This window comes from Pundamilia nyererei, unplaced genomic scaffold (genome assembly GCF_000239375.1).
Source record: "Pundamilia nyererei isolate P.nyererei 1_Seehausen unplaced genomic scaffold, PunNye1.0 scaffold00161, whole genome shotgun sequence".
Classification (NCBI taxonomy): domain Eukaryota; kingdom Metazoa; phylum Chordata; class Actinopteri; order Cichliformes; family Cichlidae; genus Pundamilia; species Pundamilia nyererei.
This window is the reverse complement of record NW_005187562.1, coordinates 186716-205236: the sequence shown is the minus strand read 5'-3', so window position 1 is coordinate 205236 and position 18521 is coordinate 186716. Positions and strand designations below refer to the sequence as shown.

Here is an 18521-nt window from a genome sequence, read left to right as displayed (position 1 = left end):
CCGTGAGGCAGAATGCACACAGACAGTTTGTGTGTTTGCTGATGTTTGTTGAGCTGATAGAAACGTCTGAATCTGAAGTGCCACGACCACAACTTATGGACACCTGGACCTCTTCAGGGCCTACATTAACCCCCGAGTATAAACGCTATAAATGATACCGTTTAACCTAACGTAACAAGCCTGTTAAAGAAGCAGAAGGTACAGATATCTGTTTAAAAATGTAGGAAATAAAAGTAAAAAGTTTTCAGAAAAATAAATACTCAGTTAAAGTGCTGATACATCAAAATTCTACATAAGTACACCTCTGTAAGGGGGCTCAGAAATGTTTCCTGGTTGGTTTGTACCAACAGATTGCCATGTTGGCCTGAAATCTTACATGCACACATTTCAGAACCACATGATGTCTGCCTTTTTGGATGAAGCAGAATTAGACAATCCTGATTTGTCTTTTGCAGGTGCTACTTTCCTAACAGGTTATCACACAAGCACATTTCTCTAAATCCCTTTAATCTCTGTGAAATACTCAGAATTCAATCCCCGTATACTATACGTGGCATTTGCAACTCATTTTTTTTTGTCTCATTCATTTGTTCTTCCTGCTGTATTGAGCTGACTGTGATGACGCTGCCTCTGCTGAAATAGCCATCGTCATGCACTGCCATCTGCTGGCTAAATTTCTGAGCTACAGGTGCCAACATCGTCTTTGTGGTTGATCAGACGATGCTTCATTATCACCTGGACAATGTTTTATCAGACAGAATGATGTCACAGCTATACAGAGAACTTCATTGAATTCAGCTTGTGCACTGGGAGCCAAACAAAAGGTAAGGACCAAAGGATGACTTAAAAAAGTAACCAGAAAGTAGAGAGAAGGCTGAAGGAGGTCAAAACAATTAATTCATGACTGTAAAAGCCTTTGTTATACAATACTGTTATACAATACTGTTTAAATAAATACTGTTTTTTAAGTAATCACTCATTCCTTTATATTTTGCTAGGGAAATATGGGAAATACATGCAGGAGTTTACTGAAACGTGCAAACATAAATGGCTCTGGGGAGGCCATTGCATGAGTGATAGTGTTTCATTCTGTATTTGTCTATCCAGGTATGCTTTACTGTAGTGATGGGTTTGGGATCATTATCATGCTGAAAATGCATCCTGTTTCTTTGGGACTTACTTTGTGGGTGTAAAATACTACTTTACGCCTTTCAAAGTGCATTATCACTTTTTCTTTGTGTCTTCAGCTGAAGAAATTGGAACAAAACGTGTTTTTGCAACAGGCTGCAAGTAACAAACTTCCTAAAGATATAATTTAAAACAGACACAATACTGGTTCATCCCTTGAATTAAGTGATTTTTTTATTGCTCGATTGATTCAAAGGTCAGTGTTAACTGGCTTAAAAAACAAACAAACAACAACAAAAAACATTCCTCTGAAAATAATTGGGCACAAGTACTACATGATATAAAGCAGCCAGTGTTCAAAGAAGCCCTTTGAAAGACCTTCAGAAAGTCTGAATGTCAGGGTCCCTGTGCCTTCCCGGTCGGCTCAGTATGGCTACATATGTTTTTATTTTCATTTTTGTTCCTGCTCTCTCCCTTTCTCTCTTTCCCTCCTCCCTCTGCCTGGGCGGAGCTCACCTGTGGGCTCCCGCCCTTGGCCCACGCACCTGTGGCTCATCACCTGAGAGTGTTCCAGCTCCTTTATAAGATGGCAGCTCTGTGTTTCTCGTCGCTGGACCGTTGCCGACCCTCATTCCCTGGACCAACCCCTGTGTTACCTGAGTGATCGAGTGTGCGAGGAGTGGAGTAAGCCATGGTGTTTTCTGTGGAGTGTGAGGAGGAGCGTGAGGAGTGGACGGAGTGTGTGTGGACTTTCAGCGTCTTTCCCCATTTGTGTGTGGACCCCCGGAGCCCGGCTTTCCCCTCACTTTTGTAAATAGATCATCTGGTGTTGCTGTAATAAAGACTCTTGTGTTTTCAAAACTTAGAGCCTGCGCGTGAGTCCGTTCAGTCCTGTTGTGACACTGAAGAACTATGGCTCAAGACCACTTTAAAAATTACAAGAAATTCTGGCCCCTTGGAAGCAAAATATAAATAAAATAAAGGTGACTCGAGACTTTTGCACAGTATTATAGAAAAAAAATGAAGATTACAACCCATCCATAACCTCTGGTGTTTTAGCTTTCAGGGTAATGGTTAAATAATGTACAGGAAATGTGCTGATTGCTTATTTTTGTTTGAGATGTGTTTTAACTAAAAACTTTTTTTCCTCTATTAAAATGAAACGTTTGGTTTCAATTGGCAGTCCTTAAGAAAGCTTACAAAAGCTCTGATGAAGGCCATCAGAGTTGGCCTTCCTGAGATGGAATTTCATGGAACACTCATGGGATGGAATTCTAGTCATTCTTATGACAGCTATTGCACAGTTACAATGCAGGTTTAAATGTTGCAACTGAAACTTATTCTTCACTTCAGCAACAAGCAGATATGCACACAGCTGAACTAGGATCCTTTCATAGAGCAGTTTCTTTAAAAAAAAAAGGTGAGTTTAGGGGAACTGCTTCATAATTACACTTAACTTCGATGCTGTAACATTGATAGCTGATGGTAGATATTTAAAGTGAGATTTTTGAGCTGGGAAATGTACTGTTTAACTTGAATAACTTATTTCTTTGTGGTATCTTTAAATCTCAGATGATGGGACAAGGAGATAGGGGCCATTCTCAGCCTAATGAGGGTAAGAACTTGATCTGTTATTGCACAAAAGAAAAGTAATATAGTGTTGAAGTTTATTTTGATCAGCTGTGACTTTGTTAACTGATCTTTCACGTAGAGCAACCACATGAAACGGCTGAAGATGGTGACGGGGTAGAGAGGTACAACTTCATTGAAAGTCCTGTGTATCTGTTTATAGCCATTATACCACGTTCAGCTGCAAGACCGCTGCAGCTTCACAACAACAACAATGATGATCACATCGATCTGGAATTTTTCTTCAACGTTCATTTTGAAATTGTTGACAACAACGCTGATGCTGAAAATGACCACAATAACAGCGATATTGAACATGACCACAATTATGGTGATAATCAAAATGCTGACAGCAGCAACAATGAAGAAGAACGCAATGAAGGTCATCAAGATGAAAATTCCCTTGCTGCTGCTGAAGCTGACTATGAAGTCAACCCGGATGCAGGAGAAGCAGAGGAGGATCTGCTTCCTAGAGGATTTAGGAGACGGTTTAGAGAGGAAGACAGTGAAGATGTGACAAGTCAAACATTTCCGCTGGCCTTTTGTTGTGGGCAGTCTGAGGTACACCTGTGCACTACTCATGATGTCAGATCAGCATCCTGATGTGGCACACCTGTGAGGTGGGATGGATTATCTCAATATAGCAGATGTGCCCACTACCACACATTTGGACTGATTTGTGACCACTGTTTGGGAGGGATGGTTATATTGTGTATCTGGAATGAATTTTAGGTCTCTACGTCCATCCCATGGGGAATGGGAGCAGTAACAAAGGTGTTGCGTTTATATTTTTGTTGAGTGTAGAATGTCATATGACTGAATACAACTGCACCACTCAATATAAACCAACAAACCAACAGAACGTCCACCATTTTCCTTCCATAACCTTTCTTAGCCCTAGAACACTATCGCCGGGTGATTTTCACCTGAGAAGATATATTTACATGATTTTCAATATGTTGCATTTGTCTGAGTGTCATGAGTCCTTGGGTAGCTTCAGCATTGTCTTTGACGTATTCGAAGGTGTTGGTGTTTCCCTACCCCAAAGCCCGCTTTTTCCTACAAACATGTGTTCGGGTGATTTTCACCCAGCAATAGTGGTGGAGGGTAAAGTAGGTTTTGGGTGGATTTCACTCTGTGATGGTGTTAGTGTATAAAACTTCACGTCCTGATCTTTAGCGTGCACGACATCCCTATCCCTGGCACTCTTGCAGCTGAGGCAGGACCAGTGGCAGCAGAAAGCAGTAGTCCCTTAGTGAGGTGTGCTGACTGTCTTGGACAGGAAGTGTATCCACACCATTACTACCCTGCGTGTATTGACTGCATGTAAGGAATTAAGGAAGTAAAAGTGGTCCTGGAATTTGCACGTTATCCTAATTTATTGCAGTGGTTATGAATACATATCACAAAAGTGTTATTTCCAAGGGAATTCATATGATGAAAAAAAATATTTTAGGCAAATGTTCATTTTTACCCACCAAAAAGTGCATTTTTTTTGTTTCTCTCTCCTGCAGCTGTTTGCATGTCGAGGAAACTGTGCTTTCACCAGAGAAGTCTCAGATGTCCCAGGAATGGGTGGACCAAAGACCAACTTTCCAGTGTCATTAATTTTTTGATCAGGAATTTTTTGTTCTCGAATTCCTAATTTTTCAGTAATTTTGGAGCATTTGTTTTTGGAGCATGGCACAGCTGAAAATAAAAGAAGACCACTCTAATTTGTCATGTGTTGTCATATTTTGATATATTTTGACGCCAAGTGCTTTTTGTTAGGTATATTATATCAGGTAAAAATCACCTGGCGTTAGTGATGGTGTTACTATTTATAGCAATGGTGTTCTAGGGTTAAAGGGCACAAATTGTACTAATTTGTTTTTAGTTTTATTTCAGGATCTTCTTGAATAGGTTTAACAATAACATGAGTAATAATTCAACATTCATTATAAATACAGAGAGAATAGAATGCATGTGATAGACAGATATGATCTGTCTCCTGCTCACCCTGTTCATAAGAGTATTTAAGCCAGATGTCGGGTCCGTGGTTTTCCAGTTTCTATGTGGGTTGTATATGTTTTTGCTTTTTTTTCACATTTACAATGATATTTATAAAGGCTTTATAAATAAATCCTATCTTCAACATCTTCCTTGGATCAATAGTTTAGATCCTCAAAGTTCTCAGTGCTGCCCCCAGGTGTCCCTTGGTAACATTTAATGAAGCCCCTCTAGCAACAAGGAAAGAATGGCTCTACTCTACATTTGATTCAAATTCAGTGGGTGTCACAGCACGACACACACAGCAGCGAACAGCAAAACATTTGGTGTTCTTAGTTGATGGCTGAGGCATTTTAGAGGTAGAGTTAGCAGAAGCAGTTGGAATGTATGTACAATGTACAATGTAATTGCAACACTAATAAAATCTAAGAGGTGTGTGAAAAGTGGCAGTATTTATTTAATAATAATATTAACACATTTTATCTTAAGCAACTTTCAGAACACTGAAGGTCACCTTACACAGAACATAAAAAAGAAGAATAAAGAAAAAACTATCAATTCAATAGGACCTGTTTATAATATATTAAATCAATCAAGAACAGAGGATTCATCTGACAAATGAAAGCAGGACGTTTTAGGACGATGCATTAAAATCAAATGTTTTTGAACCAAGTTTCCAGTTTGTCTCCTTCGTATTTCATTACTCTGTTGTTTACAGCCTCTGAAAGTTGATACTTTGGGCAAAATCACATGTCATATTTCTAAATCAGTTGATAAGATGTGTGAAGATGTTCTTGTGCAAGTGAGCAGTCAAAACAATTTGTGCGCATGCGTCCGTGTTTAACCCTCCAAAAGATTATTGATGTGTTTTATACATTATTGATGCACGCTCGTACGCACTCCCTCATTAGTCACTGAATATAGCATCAACTTCAAGTAGCAGAACTTAACTCAGTAACTTTTCTTAAGCATCTAAAACACGGTTGCACTTTCTTGTACTTTTTTCTGTTATATTGTTCTTTCTTCCCTTCACTTATCAGGTAGCATGAAAAAACACTTTTTAGTGATTTCAGTCAAAGTACTGTCGAAGTCAAAGTATGTGACCAGTCTTTAAAATAGTATTGGATGCATGCTATCCATTCAACTACAACACTACATGACTTAAATAGACAAAAAAACAGATTATAATGCAATCTATCATTTAGCTATTTAAGACAAGGGTCAGTCTTCTGTTTATTTTGTGCTTTTGCTATAACACCTTCTGTACGCTACATTATACAAATAGTATTTGAATATGTTTACACAACAACATCTACCTTTTGGCCTTTAGACTATCAATAGGTGTGCTTCCTGATTATTGCTGAGCGATAGATAGGGGCAATCGTGGCTCAAGAGTTGGCAGTTTGTCTTGTAATCGGAAGGTTGCCGGTTCGAGTCCCGGCTTGGACAGTCTCGGTCGTTGTGTCCTTGGGCAAGACACTTCACCCGTTGCCTACTGGTGGTGGTCAGAGGGCCCGGTGGTGCCTTTGTCAGTGCGCCCCAGGGTGGCTGTGGCTACAATGTAGTTTGCCCTCCCGTGTGTGTGTGTGGGTAAAGCGCTTCGGGGTCCTTAGGGACTAGTAAAGCGCTATACAAAATACAGGCCATTTACCAACAACTTAGGAATGAAATTAAAACAGGAGTCATAGGGATAGCAAAACACAATGAACCAAGCATAAATGACTAACATGAACATGAATCAAAACTAAAGGCCCATTAACATCAAACTCAAGCAGAAAAGAAACCAAACTCCAGAAAACTCACAACCCTCGGTCCAAGGCCATCACCTGATGTAACCGCAATGACAAAAGGGTCGGGTGAGATTAGATGTGCACAAAGTGTCCTGTTAAATTCTAAAAAGTATCAGGAGCCCAAAAGTTTACAGTTAGTGTTTAGTGTCACTTTTATTTTAGATTTACCTCACTGGTTTTGGTATAGCAGCATCTTCTTCAGCTTTTCATCACTTTTTCTGATTCAGTGCTGCTGAGCTGTTAGAAATGCAACCACACAGTGACCAAGAACTTAAACGTTAACATCAGGTTGTTTTTGTTGTAATGATGTATTTTCCTGTGCCAGAACTTCTCATATCCAAAATCTCAGTTTTTAATAAAGGCATAGTGCTGTCGTGAATCAAAAAAATCTGCTAGCACGAATGTTTAGTTTCGAATTGTAAGAATAAAATAAATAAATGTGTAATTGCCTTTACTGTCCTGCACTCTTAAAACAGAAATTATCTGTTAATTTACTGGAAAAAATGTACATCACTCTTTCAAAGCAGACCGACATACCCCAAGTTACCAATACAAGATGGCAGTACTGAACACCAACAACAGCAAACCTGTAAACTTTTTAATCTGTAATGCCACTGTTGTGCATTTTTGACTCACTAAAATAAGGCATACACAGAGACACGGATCAGGCTCTAACCATGAATCTGTTTAAAGTGCAAAAAACGGGGAAAAAAGTATTATGCTGTATTGCAAATGATAGCTGAATAATTCTACCTTTCTAGGAACCAAAACAGATCCTGTTTTTCCAGTTATTTTGTGGAAAGCACTAACTGGGGAGTGACAATGTCTGAATGTCTGGAATGTGGCATTTAAAAGTACAAAATATATGTTGTCCATCATATTTACCAAAGCCACCCCTGAGACAGATTGCAGTCTTCACAAGGCTGCTTCTGGTTCTCTGGCCTTATGTTTGACATTCCGGGGTTATATGATCAGATAACTGGTTAAATTAGGCACCTCGGGAAATGAGACGGTAGATTCTTTATGACAAATATCCCCCTTTTCAATAGAGGATATGAAAAGTCCAGTATTTGCTGACTCAAATATTGTCATAGCTTATGAGCGCAGGCATGTGTGCACACCTTTGGCAAACTTCTAAGAGGATCAGATGATGTGTTTCAAAAAAAGGTCAGACTGGATCGTATAGGTCGGACCATCTAAATACATATCAGTGAAAGTAGGCCAAGCACAAACAGAGCTCCCCAGGCATGTTAGGCCACATTCTGTCATCTGTGAAGAGCGGCAGGTGTGACTGAAGCAGTCGAAGAAAAAGGGCATGGGAAACTCAGTAAACAGCAGGTGGCCGGACTGCTTGTTGTCACATGCATCCAGTGCCTTTATGAGTGACTGAGCATTATTGATACAGGTGCATTTTTTTATAGCCTGCTTTATATTAGGAATCACAGCTGAAATCACTACATCATATTTGTCTGTGATTACAGCTGGAAGTCATATCAAAGAAAGATCAGAAACTCGGGTGTGCATTATTCATTAGGAGGGGCACATGGAGATACACTTTGGTCCAATAAGAGGTCACGATAGGAGGTCCAAGGCTAAGGAGAGTTTTCTATTGGTAGTGCGGGAATAAGTGTGCGGGGTTATGCAAATACTTGAGCAAAAACAAGCCGAGAGCGTGCAGTAACACGAGCGAAAGAGGAGTCCGGGGAACTCTGGAAGTGTGGACGGCGAAGCTGTGGACACGAGAACGAATGGACCGACAGACTCGGGCGTAGGCCAACAGCAGAAAGAAAGCCTGTGGCGCCAGGTAGGAATAATGTCACTGCACTCGGCTGTCATTACAACCTAAATGTGTGCTCTAAGAAACTTTTAGGTAGCAAAAACGGTTTGTTTGCACATAAACACACCCGTATTTGAGCGCCGTGGGCTTTTGCACTAAAGACGTCTGTGATTCCTGGTACTCAGTGCTGTCTAGCCTCTACAGAAGTGCACTGCAAGGGTTTAGCTCAACTCTTGTATATTATATAGGCGGAAAAACACGCGATCGTGGACTTTGTCTGTAGTATCACTAATTATAACAGTGATCTGTTGCAACATTGAAGTAGCATTGATCACAGTGCAGTATCTGGTCACAGGTAAAGGAGAGAGCACAGTTTCTATAGCTATTTCCAGAGATTTTCAAAAAACACGTGCAACACTTTCAGCTTTAAACAACTATATGCCACACAGTCGTCAGCCCCTTACAGATCCAGCTGCAGCTGTCCGTGGTGAGCTTCACACAGCTGGTTTGTATGACAGGGAAACCTGGGTGCGCCCAGCCAGAGCCACAAAGAGGCATCAGCTGATTCTTCACCTGTGACTGGGGATCATGTTTGATGATTAATTATGTTTTTCTGTCTGGATCTGTTCATGTTACTGTATAATAAATATTTTATAATGATGCCTGGGATGTTGATGTGAATTAGAATTTCATGTATCTGTCCTTGTGCAACATGAATAATACCTGCTGTATTTTTTCTTGCCTTTGCACAATGATTTGTTTGTTTAAATACGCTGGTGTGTACTTGTTTGTAGGTCTATTGTTAGTGGCGGTTAATGATGGAGTCCAGCAGCGAAACCAAGAGGATGACCTCTTACCTCCCAAGCAAACCCTCAGCTGAGAACCAAAAGCTGACCTCACCCAGAGAGCCAGGTATGAACAGCCACTGATGTTGTCTTTTATCAGGTTTAAAAGTGTGCATGTGCATGTTCTGTTTAGAGCTTATATCTTACGTCATTTAAAAGTCTAAATAGGGTTTTAAAAAAGGGGGATTCTCTGCTGAACATTGCTAAACACTTAAATCCCTAAGAATGCATATAGTGAAAGTCAGTGTTGGCTGTCCCTTAGAGAAAGAAGATGTAGATGATTGCTCAAGGAATACTGTCTAGATGTGGAACTGAGATGTAATAATTTGGCTCAACATCTGGAAAACTCTGCAAACCTGCTTCTTAGAATGGATACATGAATCCTATGATTATTAAGCTGGAGCAAAAGAAAGGCATTTGCTGCATGAGCAACTTCTTCACATTAGCTGTTGCTCAAACACTCATTTATGATTAAGCCAAAACATGTTTATGACAGCTTTTTATGCTTGAGTCCTGGTCATGCTGACCTTGGTTGCACAATAGCAAAAACGTTGCACGGGCTCTTCACAAGTATCCATCCATAATGTTAAAAACATAACCCAGTCAGCTTCATATGTGACTAAACTACACGCTAGAAATATAAGTCACTAAACTGAGATATAGTGATTCTCCAAGTAATAATTTGCATCAATCAGGAGCTAGGTTTAGCTCAGCATCCAGATAACCTGACAAACCCGCTTCTTAGAATAGTTTAATGAATTGCAGGATTACGGAGCTGAGCTTCTCGAACAGTGATTTATGATTAAGCCAAAAGGTGCTGATGTCTGATTTCTTGTGTCTCAGTCACGATGTATTTATGTGCCAAAAATGTGACACAAATTCTTCACATAATGCCCACCCACTGTTTGGAAAAACATCAGTCACCTTGCTATTTGCCTTCACTACATGTTGGAAAGAGTGCATTTTATGATAATCAGATACTGAAGTGTGGTACTGCCAGGCTTACACTTGACCTGGATGCAGAAGCAAACACTTTGCTTTCACTGCACTGGCTCTGCTGTACATGGACTTCATTGGTAGTCAGATAAGGACAGCTAACAGGTCACGGTAGGCCAAAAAACATTTCCCAGTGGTGGACCCTCCAGCCACAGTAAACGTGTGTTTGTGCGTCTAAGGTAGGCTAGCACATGGTTGGAAATAAACAATTCCTTGTTTCAAATAAAAAAAAAGTGGGGTTGTTCTCTAGAACAGTATTAGCAAGTGCGCCAGTGTGAATTTTGAGTTAAGGTATCACAGGCTGTGACATGCTAACAAATGACATAAAATCCTATTATTAGACAACCATTTAATGGAAATGACTGATATGAGGCTGAGTGCTGGGGTTGCAGCTGAACTGTCAAAGCAAACTTCGTAGCATTTAATAGTTTGCAGCTGTGTTAGCTTTCCTTGAATCGTGTGTAATAAAATCATATGTAATCATATCTAATAAAAGCTCTCACTAGTGTGGTCGTTAGATACACATTTGTGTTTATGGCTTTAGAAAGTACAGTTAATAACAGGTGCAGGGATATTATCACCTAATGTAATATAACTAATGATGCATTATGTAAGATAATGCTAAAGTCATCTTCTTCCCCTTTCATCTGTAACCATAATCTATTAGTCAACGTGAAGCACTCCTAGCACATGTTCACAAACACACAGCCTTACCAGATTGCTTCATTCTTCTTCTGATCCTTGACCACTAATTCCACACAGTCAGCACTAATAAACTGACTTCATGGTCGGGTGAACCTTCTGAGGACTCTTCGTAAACCCTGACTTGACTGAATATTTGTTACTTAAGAGTTTTTTTGTTGTGGAAGGTGAATGGACACAGTACCGCATTAGCTTACGCAATATCATCTACTGCCCCTCCACACTCTGTTTACCAAGTTCTTAATCCTGCATATGAGCTTGACAAGTTATAAACAAGAACATATTACAACACTCTGATTCTGATCCATACAGGTTGTTTGTATTACTGTTTAAATGTGAGGCACAACAAAGCAGTGTTAAGAAGATGGCATCCATTCTCGAATACAGTTATTTTTTTAAATCTAAATGTTTAACTATTTATTAGTTTGCAAGTAAACCTTTTTCAGATCAAACATGTCTAGGACATACTAGTTCAACATGTTAATATTTCCTACTAGTCTTTGCAACAGGCCATAACCACCAAATAAAAAGGACCAGCGGTTGCTTGTAGCTGCTTAAGGGATATTATCAAGTATACATAAAATTCTCATGAGCCTTTGTTAAAGATACAGAGGTTAATCTGTTTAATCGAAAAAAATAATATTGTACTCACTAAGATTTATAGGTAAGTTTATAATTATATATCCTAATTTTGTATAAATTATGAATTGATACATTTGCAAAAACTTAGAATTAATACATTAAAAATACACAGAAACAATTTGTGGAAGTAGCCATGTCATTCCACCACACTGAATAAAGTGGTCGTCCCTTCTAATTGTGTTTTGGCAGGACAGCCTAACACGACTACACCCCCGTCAACTGCTGGTTATTAGCATTAGTATCTCACGGTCCCTCTGGCAAACAGTTTGATTACATTCACACATCGTATGAGAGTTTATTTGCTAAGTGTCCGAATCCAACACTGTTACATTCACACTCACTACAACTGAACAGCAATCAGAGACATTTGTTCTATTGTGGCCACCATAGCTAGGATGGTGGACTTGAATTGGGAGGGATAGGAAAACAGTTCAGTTGATTGCAGTCTACAGTCTACAGACATCTAGTGGTAAGATTTTACACACTGTAACTTTAATAAATGAAGCCACAGCACTGTGTCCTTGCATAAGAAAACATTCGATGGTATCAGATCACCTTAAGTGAGTTTTTAATCTTTTGAGGTAGTCAAATGCTATATAAAAACTTTTAATCTTATCCGGTTTACAGGCAGATACATGTGTTCTGGAAGCTGTTTTAGGAATTGGGTAACATGTTGTAAAAGCATTTTACCTGGGGCAGAGTCCGTTTTGTGGCCAATCAAATAAGGTTCAACCTGTTCCTCCATTCTAGACTAAATGGCTGTTTCTGGCGATGGCATGGGGGTGCAGTGATTAGCACCTGTGCAGGAAACATCTGGCTTTGTATGTTGAAACTCCAAAGGGATGTGTGTTAGTTTAGCTGATTTATTTCTAAACTGACTGTAGGTATGAGTGTAAATGACTGTTAGCCTTGTCATGGATCCCACCTAGAATGAACAGGGATGATGTCGGGACACGTTACTAAGGCCAAAAAAGGCATTATTGACACATATTGTGACTTCATTCTTACATGCCATTTTCCCTGTTGAGCGGCATTGTCTTGAGCCAGTCCAAATGTGGAACTTTGTCACAGAATGTGGGACAAGAGGACCAGGATACTCTATACCATAGGTGTCAAACTCTGGCCCGCGGGCCAAGTTTGGCCCGCAGCCTACTTACATTTGGCCCACGAAGCCATACAAAATTACTATTAGAGCTGGCCTACTGGTATTATACAGCTAATATATATATATTGTTTAGTATTAAGCTTTGCTTGTTCCATATTTAGTTTTTCAGCAAAACGTGTTTGAGTCCATAAGGAAAGATTCATTCTTATATCTGGAGGAATAAATATATTTCAATAAATATTAATGTTAGCCCGCGACTTTGTTCCAGTTTTGAATTTTGGCCCACTGTGTATTTGAGTTTGACACCCCTGCTCTAGATGCACCTCTTACCTTATGTAGCCCACAACCCTTTCTCTGTATTTCTCTGTATTACTGATAATGTTCGAAAAACACAACACAATAAAACTAGGCCCACTTGCTGGGTTAACCTACAATCTTGGTCTTGTTTTTTTGGGACGAAAAGTGAAGCTAGGAGATTGGAAACTTGCACTTGGCGCTTAATTCAGTATAGCTATCATCTTAAGATACATTCTTTCACTGTGTTCTCTGTATTTCTGTCCCTTTCTGCAGGCTGCAGCTGGCTGGTGGTGGTTGCAGCCATAGCGGCCTCTCTGAGCGGCCTGATGTTGGGCTACGAAATGGGGCTGACTTCTGGGGTCCTGCTGCAGCTGCGGGGCCTCCTCTCTCTCTCCTGCAGGGAACAGGAACTGCTGGTCAGCTCCCACCTGCTCGGTGCACTCCTCGTCTGCCTGGCCGGAGGAACATTTTTAGATCGCTACGGCCGACGCTGCTCTTTGCTCCTGAGTGCTGTTCTAGTAGTTGGCGGCACCGTTGTGCTCATCGCTGTGGCTTCTTTTGTTGCACTGACACTTGGCCGTGTAATTGTGGGCATGGGAACATCTCTTTCAGGGACAGCAGCTTGTTTGTACATTGCAGAGATCTCACCGAGGGAGAGGAGGGGTCTCCTGGTGACGCTGTACGAGTTGATGTTGGTTGTTGGTGTAATGCTGGGATTCGGCTGTAGTTACGCCTTTGCTACCGTACCTCATGGCTGGGTCTATACATTTGGACTAGTAATTCCTCCAGCACTCCTGCAAATAGGTGCGCTCATATTCCTCCCACCCAGTCCACGCTTCCTCGTTGCTCAGGGCAAAGTGGAGCGGGCGAAGAAAGTGTTGGCCAGAATGAGATGCGTAAGTAAGGAGCGTGTGGAAGTGGAGCTCAGGGATATCCAGGTTGGACTGAAAGAAGAATCAGAGCATAGCTTCTTGGAGCTTTTCAGTGCCAAAGCTAATCTGCGTTCACGGCTCCTAATAGGTGTGGCCTTAGTCTTCCTCCAGCAGGCTACTGGACAGCCCAACATCCTTTCCTATGCTTCGCCACTTCTCCGCAGCGTTGGCTTCAACAGTGATGCTGCAGCAACCCTGGCCTCCACGGGGTTCGGAGTCGTAAAAGTAGTTGGTACCATCCCTGCCGTGTTGCTGGTCGACCGATTGGGACCCAAGAGCTTTTTGTGTGTGGGTGCTGTCGCTATGGGATTGTCGCTGGCTGCCCTTGGTACATTGACTCTACAAAGTCACACTCACCTCACAAGCCTGTGCAATAGCCAAAGCCCTCTAAACAACACGCATATGCCATGGGATTTAAACGAAACCTTCACAGACTTTGAGAATAGTGGCACTTTGTCTACCCACCTGGAAAACCAGTGGAACACTGAACAGGTGCAGGGGCTCAAAACAGAGAATGATGCAGTGTGGGAATCAGTAGGAAGAAGGACTCTTGTTGAAGTGTCTTCCTCACTGAAGTGGGCGTCATTGATCAGCCTGCTGGTGTATGTGGCAGCCTTCTCAATTAGTCTTGGACCAAGTAAGTACCCGTACATTATGGTTCACATACACATGCAGTGTCTCTGTATTTATCTAGAGACTGGATATATAAGATGGACATTGCTTCTGAGTCTGAAAAGTGAAGCTAACTCATTTGCTTCAAACCTGCATTTTTTCTAATGGACGACTTCCGTGGTTGCAAAAACCACTTCTTGTTATTTAGAAGTGTATGGAAAGTTAATCCAATGTTTTCGGCATTGGTAAAAACACTTTCCTGGGCTCAAGTCAAGTTTTTCCTCTTATTAAAGTTTGAATTAATGAATGATTATGACATCTGGTTTCAAAAATCTGAGATGGAAAGCAAATATAGTCAGCTTATGGTAAGACAGTGAGAGTTCATTAACTCTCATTAACCTTAAATGGTTAAGGGAATGGTTATACACAGTCTTCCATGTGTGAGCATTTTTGCTACACTTACATTTTTTGGCATCCAGCAGCAGGGCATTCCTTCCCAGTGTTAATCCTTGTAGTGCTATATAAATAAAACGAGTTAGACTGAATTTCTTATACCCCTCTTTTTTTTGTCCTTTATCTCTTTTTTTTGTCCTTTATCTCTTTTTAGTGGTGTACGTCGTTCTCAGTGAGATCTTTCCGATGGGAGTCAGAGGTAGAGCTGTGTCGGTGGTGTCAGCTGTAAACTGGGCCACAAATCTGCTGATCTCCATGACCTTCCTCACCATCACGGGTGAGTACTTTATTACTTATAATTTATAAATTGTAGGTTCTAGCTAGTTGTGGTATGTGCTATACTTACAGCAGCTATACTTACACGACACCAACTCTCTGCCACCTACAATGCCGCATTGAGATCCTTTCCCTGGTGCCTCAACCCCCACTCACATCTTACATCAGGTGATCTCATTGGGTCTCACAATGGTTTCACCTACAACCTCTGGTGATAATGAGCCACGCCTTTTTTCATACCTTTCCTCATGTGGTGAGACACATGATCAATCAACAAACCCAACAGAAATTTCCAGCTGGGTTTAAATACCTGGGACTCTCAACCATTTGGTTTTAGAACTGAACAAGTTTCTTGGATGAGAAGTGAAACATCTTTAAGAAACTTAAAGACTTGAACTTAAAGTCGAATCGCTTTCTTTTCCAAGCTCCTTAGACTACCATGGCCTGAACGACTGAGAGCCTACACTGACATGTATTTGCACCAGACATGTTTAAACTAGTGCAAGAATTCACAGAAACTCTGTATAATTTAACACAGAGTTTCTGTTTGATAAGTGATAATCATATTAAAAAACACATTTTTACAATTTTACTATCCTCCAACAGAACTGCCAAGATCAAGCCCAAGACCACACCTAACCCAATTAGTCAGTGTTCACATTTTGGCATCTCTTTATTTTAGCACCTGGTTGGCATTGTTTGCCAAACATTTGCCTATATAGTGAACCTAAACTAGGTTATGCAGCTATATTTTAAATGTTACTTTATTAGTAACATGTAAAAATTAAAATACATAGTCGTCATACAGAAAGAGACAGGGTAAACCCTAGACAAATTCTCATTATGTCAGAAAACAGACAAACCCAGACTTTTATATTCATACTTGTGACTAATTTGACTTTAAATCGTTAACCTTGTGGAAAGAAACAGAAGCGTCCAGAGGTTTTTAAATAAGAAACCTTACTATGAGCGTTACCAGTGCATCGCTGTGTTGCCCAAATGTCAAAAATGAGAAAAGTTCAAAGCAATTGCAGACCTGTTGCTCTGGTTTCCTAAAATGCCAAATGTTTGTGTGTATTTTTTATGATTGACAAGTCTGGACTGCAAGAAAGAAGCCAGTTTAGTTCCTGGACTCTTTTACTTTTTAGTCATACTATTGTAACAATGCGGTATGTGTATGTGTTGACATTGTCTTTTTTAAGTAAGCATAGCATTTAAATACTGCTCCCTGTCATATGTAGGGTGGCTACACAAACAAAGCTCAAAGCAGTCCTACCATTCATGCTAAATGGCAAGTTCCAAACTGTAGAATTACTGCTGCAACATGCAAATTAGGGACCTTTTGTCTCCTTACGTAAGTCAGTCTGTAAGTCTGACAGGTAAATATTTAATTAAAAAAAGGGAACACTCAGAGGTGTAGTAGCGCTATTTAGTGTGTGACAAGTAGTGTTGCTATGGTAACACAAACAGTCAAACATTTTTGCTTAATCAGCTGAGTTACTGCGCTATACTGTTCGAAGATTTTTGTTTAAGCGTGGTTTGGCAATGGCTTGCTGAAATAAGCAAGAACTTCCTTGAAGTAGATGTTGACCAGATGGCAACATCTGATGTCCTTGTATACATTGCTCAGCTATAATCCATTCAAAGATGTGCAAGTTATGCATGTCATATATTGTAGTGCACTCATATGATCTTACAAATTCCTGAACTCATGGTGCAAATTTCAGTTTTTGCTTTTAATACGCTGCTGCCTGAACATTGTGGGCAATCATGGAACTTAATTGTTATCCCAGGTTTCATAGTAAGATAGTGGTATATAGCTTGGACGTGTTGTTGGTCTATTGAAGGAAAATGAACATGCGTATAAAATTCATCAGTATCAACATTTGGACTTTTTAAATTAAATTTGGATGATTTGCAAATCATTTCTTATTTCATTTTTTTACATAATGTCTCAATTTTTTGGGAAACGGGGTTGCTTATGCAGCAAGTATGGTATTGCATTATATTAATTGTTTCGTTTTTTGTTTTTTAAAGAAAACATCGGTGTGCCCAATGTTATGTTCCTGTACTCCACCATGAGCTTTGTTCTGCTGGTATTCGTCGTCCTCTTTGTCCCTGACACCAAAGGTCGCACACTGGAGGAGATCTCAAAAGAGCTAGCTAAGAAGTGAGTGGTAATACTTCCTAGCTAAATTTACCCTTTACCCTTCATTTTAATTTTCATATTTATTTCCTATCCTATTCAGTCTTTTTTTCTTTAGGTCACGAGCAGTCTAAGCATTTCACTGCATATCGTACTGTGTATGACAGTGTATGTGTGAATTTGAATTTGAACATTCGACGTCTATGCCATCAACATCTAGTAAACTGGTTTGTGAAAGTGATTTTTACCTTCTGTTTCTCCACTCCCTGTTTAACAGGAAGACTTTTAAGGTGAGAATTTCCAGGCCGGTTCAGCCTCAAGAGAGCCTGATCAGGGACAGCAAACCTACACAACAACTGTCCTGAGAGTCAAGAGCAACGATCAAGACAATATACAATCAAAAATATCCATATATCTAGAATAATCCTTTAATTGTCCCACAAGGGGAAATTTGGTTGTAACAGCAGCCAAAAAGACACATATACAAACAAACAGTACACAGGACACGGAACAGAAACATACACAATTTTTCTTACATATTTACATTAAGGACAATGGTTGTTATAAACAGAGTACTGTACAGTTATTAAATTAAATAAAAATAACTACAGGTAAGAGGCAAACCAGGTTGTAGTGCGAATCGGTTAATTAACTTATTGCAGTTACAGCGCAGATGTAAACATCTATGTTTGTTGGGAGCAGTTCTGATTGTACAGTCTGACAGCTGCAGGGAGGAAGGACCTGCGGAAACGCTCCTTCATGCATCTAGGATGCAGCAGTCTGTCACTGAAGGAGCTCTGCAGTTCAGCAACAATCATCTCATCTACGTCGCTATATTGGCTGTACTTACAGCTGCTTCTTGATGATGATGATGGCCACATGTGATCCCATCATGGAGCCTTTGATTTTTTTTAAATGAGCATAGCTAGTATTAGGTTCTAGTATTAATTGTTATATTCAAGAAAAAGAAAATCTTTTTCTCAGATTTCCATCAGTTTTTACATTTTTTTCTCCGTTTTGAGTAAAAAAAAAATTCATCTAGCAAATCTGGCATTATATTAACTAAAATCAAACTAACAGCCCAAACTGCTACTTGTTCTTTGGAGGAGGGCAAGCTTATTCCTAAGCACAGTGTCATTTTATTGGTGCCCATTGTCATATTTAACGTGGTACACAAGGGCCAAACCAGTCATACCAGTTAT

The 18521-nt window shown here is 40.1% G+C and overlaps 1 protein-coding gene across 1 annotated transcript; it reads left to right on the top strand.

Moving 5' to 3' along the window:
* The first annotated feature begins 8238 nt into the window (after positions 1-8238).
* Positions 8239-17788, top strand: slc2a12 (solute carrier family 2 member 12). The gene is made up of 6 exons (XM_005745564.2): positions 8239-8340; positions 9108-9225; positions 13174-14469; positions 15052-15174; positions 17211-17343; positions 17597-17788. Exons 2-6 carry the CDS (start codon positions 9129-9131, stop codon positions 17682-17684), a joined length of 1737 nt encoding a protein of 578 aa, XP_005745621.1. The 5' UTR covers positions 8239-8340; positions 9108-9128; the 3' UTR covers positions 17685-17788.
* The last annotated feature ends 733 nt before the right edge of the window (positions 17789-18521 follow it).